Genomic DNA, 7,115 nt, shown 5'->3' on the forward strand with positions numbered 1-7,115 from the left:
CATTTCCAACCATTTTCTTTTCCTTTTTAAGGTGTAGGGGTAAAATTTAGAGGGAATACTTGTTCGCCCAGTCGCTTGTAATCTTGATTCGTGGTTTCTTGCAGGAAACTTAATTTTCTCAAGGGACAGTTTTTTGTTGTCGGGTTACATCGAGAGATTCGACGCGATGGGAATTGCAACGTAACTGTATTCGCGGTTGTTGCCTCGATTTTCTTTTTCTGAGAAGTGGAAAAAATTGATGTGGCAGGATTTACTTTTCAGAGCTGCACACTTTTACTTGGTGGAGGAAACAGTTTTCGAAGATACAAGCGTGTGTAGATATCGCGATACGTTTGGTACGATTTTTTATCGCCAGACCAAGTAATCTCTTATGAAAGATTGATTGTTGGGAGTAATGAAATCGCGTATATTACGAATACAATGTCTATCTTGTGAAGGGTTCCTATGACATATGTAAAAATGTCTGTATTACCGATAAGCTTCGTCGAACGTACCGATCGTCAACACTGGCTTATTAATAGCAGACCGTTATCGTTTTAGTACGAAGAACTTCTCGTCGCCGGAGTCTACCGCGAAATGAGTTGTTTTCGCGACAAGTAAAATCAATCTTACGGACGAATTTTAAACGAACTACGTACGTGTAAAATATTGCAAGTTGAATGTTTGTTTTTTTTTTTTATTGGAGAAAAAAAGAGAAGAAGAGAAAATGGTAAGGTCGATCGATACGTCGCGAATCGATCCGGTCGTATAATTAAAACCGTGTTACTCGTTAAATATGAAAAACGTCACGTTAATAAATTATTCAGACTTACGTGGGTACATAAATCGTGTTGGAAGATTGCAGGTTCGATAAATGTCATCGGTGCGTGGACCGAAAGGAACTTCTTCCCCCTTCGCTTCCCCCTTCTTTTCGCTGCACACGCATCGCGTTTCGATCATTTTCGGATTACCAGAGGCTCAATCGACTCGTGAACGTGTCGTAATGCCACGAACCGTAAAGCATAATCTCCGTGAAACACCGTGGAAATACGGTGCAATTTCTGTCCCGACATCGGCTATAAATGTTTGGTTCCTATAGCGACAATATCTTGCGCGCGACAAGCGAATCGATCAAACGGGCTCCGATTTCTCGTCCGGCGGATTTTTCGGTGACGTGATTTTCACGGTGAGAGTGTGAATTTGTGAATTTGGAATTTTTTAAATTTCGAATGTTTGACGATTCGGACCTCTGAAAATTTGAGTGCGCGAAAATATGGGAATTTGACAATTTGAATATTTGAGTCTTCGGAAATTTGAAAATTGGGGAATTTGAAAGTATGAATGGAGAATTTAAATCTTTGAGATTTGGAATGTTTGAAAATTTGAACGTGTGAAAGCATAAAAATTTGAAAATTGGGGAATTTGCAAATACGAAAGTTTGAGAATTGGAATGTTTGAAAATTGGGGATTTGGAAAATATGAAAATGTAAATGTTTGAGAATTGGAACGTTTGAAAATTAGAGTCTCTGGAAATTTGAAATTTCGCGATGTTCGTAAGATTCTCATTTCGTCGATCGAGCCAGTTCCCATCTCCCCGTTCTCAGACCAATTTCCAATTAAACGAATATCGAAGCGGACTGTTTACCGTGATTTTTTTCTCCGTCAGGCAAGATCGTTTAATCCCTCACTTCCTAAAGAATATTTCATACCTATCTGCACTCGTGAACGCAGAGACAGGGTCCGCTTCATCGGTGAGCAGTCTTTTTTTTGTCGGGAAAAGGGTTATTGAACCGAGCAGGTGAACGACTACTGCACACCCAGGGAGCATTTAAAATTCTAGCTGAGTATGCAGTACATTACATCGGTCGCGCTATCAGCGACGCCGATAACAGCAGTGGTTTCGATGACCGCCTTAAAATCGTACTTCCCTTCGAATTTCCTATCGGAAAGCTCAGAGGAATGTGTTACAGTGGAACGTGACTGGTAAGATTTATTCTTCGTCCACTATTTTACACGAATTACAAAATAAAACCGAACTTCTAAAAGAAAGGCTAAATTTACGAAATTCGACATTTATTCTTCGCATAGTTTTATCACAATTTATTTCTCCTACAAATAACATTTACTCGATGAAGAGAACACGTACGGTATTTGTCCGTGTTATTAACTCGCGAGAAATTCCAAACGTTTCCGCCAGACACGTGGTGATTATAAATAACGACAGCTGTTGTACGTTTGTTGTGTGCACCAGCTCTGTCAACTAGCCGACCGACAACCTAAGTGGAGGTATGGACTTAATGAAACGATTATCATCGCCGGCACTTCCAGTTGCGGTCTGGCCACCAGAAGCGAATTACTGGTCTCGTGATAAGGGTTACGACGCTCGGAGCGAATGTAGTAAAACAGCCACGAAAATATTTCACACCGTTGGAACAACGAGAAAATTATCGCTCTTCGAAATTACAATTCACACGTCGTACGTGAAAAACTCGTCCAAGAAAGAAAAGCACACACTTGCAGCTTGAAACGTTAAATGGATCTATTTGAAAAAGAGAAAGCAGTGCGAAGTGTACGTAGCGAGTGAGAGAAGTGAACAGTGAAACGAAATATCTATTAAAAATAGATAGACACTCGGTGGTTCTAATTACGCGCCACGAATTTAAACTGTTACTCACGGAAGCGTGAAACACGGGACATTTGAACGTGCCATAAATTTTCCGTATTATTAGTTCCATAGCTATCTGTGCGAGAATCTCTCTTTAAAAACACATTTTCAAACGAAAGAGCGAAAGAAGGAGCATTTTTATTTCCCGTAATTGCAACGAGTGCATCGGTATCGTTCGCCGTTCGTTAAATATTATCGGTGCAATTTACGACGTTCAAACTTGCACGTCGCGATAATCGTTTTCGTTTTGCCTAGAATAATGAAAACGCGTGTTTCTTTCTTCCTCTTTTTTTTCACTGCCAGTCCTCAACCTTGATTTTCCCCGTTAACCAGCGCGGCAATGGGAGCAATTACGTGTACGCGCCTATCAAAAATGATAAATGTCAGATAATTACATCTGCGTGGAAGGTCGTTCTTTATCTGTGCCACGGTAGAAATGTCAGAGAAGTATTGTCCTGTAATTTATCTGTTAACCGAATGCCGTTACGAGGAAGAAGGATCGCTTGATTATGCCAATTTTTTATTCCACCTTCCGTGGACACGCGGCTCCCTTTTCCATCGAACTGCGCGAACGGGCGATTCACCCGGAACCGTTTCTGTCGAAAGTAAACGGAGAACAGAAGTGAAAAGGGAAATTTATATTTAGCCTGTCTCGTTAACGAAATTTGCATTCGAAACGTGGAAAACAGCGCGACACGTATGCACACCTCTACACAGGTTGTACCTGTTAATGAGTTTCCGGGTTGAAGTTGGCCCGATGACGCGACATTTCGCGATTCGAAACGAGGCCGAGTTAACCAAGAACGAATTCGCGACGCGACAATTTTCAACTGTGAACGTGTTATCGACGATGTCGCGGGACAATTATCATTCATCAATGTTTGCCCATCGGCGGCAATGTCGGGCTGATCTTTGAACTTGTTCGCTAGAGACGGCCCAGGAGAAAATTGCAGTAAATTCTCGTTCTCGTGGTCACGTTGACGAACCATGATCTGCAACGTGACGCCCCTGAAGAAGTACGCGGAGATCAGCTACCGCGTGAAATGCGTCTCCGTGGAGAACGAGCGCGTGTTCGGTGACGTCTACGTCACTCAACAGACGCGAAATTTGTTGTACTGCGCGGACGGATATCAGTTTCCTTCGTTGTACGAGCGGAGAAGATGTAACATCATTCAGAGAAGCTGGAAGGGTCCAGATTTTATGGAACTGAACCGTAGGAGAGCGGTTAGAAGGGCTAGTTGCGCGCCGGTTAAAGTGGAGAGGAAACGTCTGAAACGATGGAAATCTATGGGCGATACTGAGAAAATAATTCAGGACGAGTGTGAGACTGTCGTCGAGGTTGCGGAAAGAGAAATTGACGTTTGGAAACCTAAGGTGTTTGTAAATAAATATTTATCAATATTCGATTCACGTTACGTGTAGAATTGAGATTTGAAGATTTTGTCTGTATTTAGACTTATCCGGCACCGTTGCCCAATCCACTAGAGAAGAAGGAAGGAGAATTTTCGTCGTTAGTGGATCGACTGTTGTTAGATATTTACGGGTTGCCAGACGGCGACAGACGGCGATCGGAGAGCGACTCGACAGCCTCGTCCCTACGGATACGTCCGCAACATCAGCATCTACAAAAGGCGCGTCTGCTATGGAAAAGTAAGGGTAATTCAATGAGAGATGGAAACGTCTATGATGCGTGGGAAACGTGGGCGACTGATAAACACGTTGCCAGCGAGCACGTTTATTACGGAACACACTCTTGCCAGAGAAGTTCAGACAATGGTTAATTCGAGGGTAAAAATTGCCGAAGGAAAGATGGTCGTAAAAAGAAATAACGAAGATTGCGCCGATAATTCACCTCGTGTGTACGAAACGTCGCGATTTTCACGTGAAAAATTCGCTCTTTTCTTCGCTCGAGAGTTTCACGGACGGCAGGAAGAACGACACTTCTTCGTTCACGATGCTCAATTGAACGCACGGAGTTCGAAATTTGCACGAATAAAACTTTGGCAGGAGCTGACGAGACAAGAGGTCGTAGAGACGAGACAGACAAGCGACCTCGTTGACTTCGAGGCAAGAAGGTTCTTTGACTTGGAGTGCTACTTTTTTCCTTTTTTTTTTTTTTCGAGGGGAAAGCACTTCTTTTATCTCTATACACGATGCTGCTTCGTTCCGGCTCGTTGAACATGCATAGGGAAAAACAGGGGAGAGATTGCGCGTATCTTGAGCTAAAACCCATGAGGAAACATCAAATCGACCCAATCAACGTGTAGTTTACTTCAGAAAAGTATTAATCACCCGCACGTCGACGTGAATAAATGATTACAAGTAAGGAAGAAAAAATCTTCGTTGCTTAATCCAGGATACGTGAGAGTTATTCAAACATTCCTTTTCCGTACATCTTGTATCGCGGGAGATGAGCTTCCTCGTCAAATCCTGTCATTTAAATTTTAACACCGAAGTTAGCCGTAATTTAACTTAGTTACCGACGACTTACTCCCGGAGTTACGATCCGAACTCGTGTTCAGAATGATCAAAAGAAAATAGTCAGATGGAGAGAGAGAGAGTCGCGCTCGTTTCACTGTGGAACGCGGGGAGCATAAACGAAGAAGGGTTGGGAGAGAGAGACTGCAATCTTCGGTTGGTGTGTACAGAGGGTGAGCCCTTTCGGGCCGTTATCAAGATTGCAACGCGAATTCAAAGATTCCTTCGAAGTGTCTCGTCTCTTAGTCACGCCGAAATAAGCGCGCGGCCTCCAATTTCAAAATAACCCCGGTGCAATCTCAAATATTGTACTCGCTCGTTGCCCTCTCGGTTTTCAGAGAATTAAAAATCGAGGAATTCTTCGATTCTTCCAGGAAGAATACAAATTCAGACTCTTATTTCATTTTTATTTTAATTCATTCGCATATTTTCTCGATTTGTGCGTTAAAGGGGTGAACCACCCTGAGACGTCTAAAATCAGGTAAAGTTTGAGAATTTTTTTTCACAGAGAACTATCGAATGAAAAGCTACAATTTTTTCAGGGGATACAAACGTAACTTTCATCTTCTTCCTCAAATTTTTAGAAAGCAAAAACGTTACAAAATGGAGAAGTAAAAGTATGACAAAGTTTGCCCAATTTCACACGCTTCGGGGTGGTGTATCTTCTTAAAAAAATTACTGCATTATCGATTCGCGACGTACAGGTACGTTTATTTCAGGCAAGCACGAGCTACACATTTTGGTGCTGAATTTACGCGACCACATAAATTACGTCGGTGGAATACTGGTTCGACAGCTGCGTCGAAAGGATTACCTCGTCAACAAACGTGAAAAGCTGTGCGCCATAATTACGGCACATATTCAAGCCCTCAGTTTGAAACGCAGTGAGTACATTTCCGCTATTTTTCCATCGCAAATTAACTATTTAAAAACTGAATCTACCTGTGTTCCTATTGCATTTCCATTCTTACGCCTAGTTTCAAGCTAAACGATCGTATCGTTGCGCGATTTACCAGCGACTTTTACACGAGGCCATTAAAATTAGCCGAGCAGAAAAGAAGTAGCGTTTAAATAAACAGCAACCACGTTGCAGCAGCCGCAACGATAATGTCGCCGGACAAACAATAGAGTTTCGCATAATACGGAAACACAACTGTCCGTGCGACGTCGCTTCAAGCTTCGCGTTCCCTTCGTTCACAATAAAACTGTCCCTCTGCAAAAGCGATCTTCGCGTTCTCTCCCCCCGTTTGCCGCGACGTGAAAAACCGCCGGCACGATTTACACCGTGTCTTCGTTAACCGGCTGTAACTTATTATTTATCTTATCGTTGCCGCGCGTTTATAAATATGGAACAGCCTGGAACAGGAATTCAGCGCCGCCTCGAAACGAACCCGTGGCATACATACGGAAATTAAGCGCTTCCTTAGGAATACACGGAGCTCCTTACGTTTCAATTGAGAAACAAAGCGATAGTTTAGTAAATAACGAATATTTTAGTTTCTGAATCGGGAAGGTTTTACGTCGATCTTATTTTTCAAGCATCCCCGGAGTATCTTAGATAAAAATCTTCCCCTGTGGAGCTTGCGAAGAATGTAATACTGTAGAAAGGACCTCATCTACCCACGTATATACTGTCCAACTTTGAATAATAAGCTTGTGATTGCTGTGTTTCAATTACTCTTGTATTTCAAGTGAGACAATGAAAAAATATAGAAAAACAGCGATGTTTCTAGTGGCGTAACTCAAGAAATACTAATTTCGATTTTTTTGCATAAATAAATTCCATAGGTATACTATGTTTATTATACAAAATGGTGTATTTCTAAATTCACTAATTTTACGTCACACGATCGCCACTAAATTCTTACTTAAAAGCAAATTTCGAACAACTTTCCCCCGAAAAATCGCATTCTCCAAGTTACGCCACTATCGTTCCCAAGCAGCGATACATTTCCCCGCAGCCGATCTCTGCGCATGCCCGACAATTCAAAGT

The 7,115-nt window shown here is 42.2% G+C and overlaps 1 protein-coding gene across 1 annotated transcript in view; it reads left to right on the plus strand.

Annotated features, from left to right (window-relative positions):
* Positions 1 to 3,631: 3,631 nt before the first annotated feature.
* LOC108573435 overlaps positions 3,632 to 7,115 on the plus strand; it is a 22,101-nt gene continuing 18,617 nt past the window's right edge. Inside the window, exons 1-3 of the mRNA XM_017935884.1 lie at positions 3,632 to 4,018; positions 4,099 to 4,294; positions 5,842 to 6,006. Coding sequence (XP_017791373.1) covers positions 3,632 to 4,018; positions 4,099 to 4,294; positions 5,842 to 6,006 — 748 coding nt within the window. The remainder of the gene's footprint in view (positions 4,019 to 4,098; positions 4,295 to 5,841; positions 6,007 to 7,115) is intronic.

This window comes from Habropoda laboriosa, unplaced genomic scaffold (genome assembly GCF_001263275.1).
Source record: "Habropoda laboriosa isolate 0110345459 unplaced genomic scaffold, ASM126327v1 scaffold92, whole genome shotgun sequence".
Lineage (NCBI taxonomy): Eukaryota > Metazoa > Arthropoda > Insecta > Hymenoptera > Apidae > Habropoda > Habropoda laboriosa.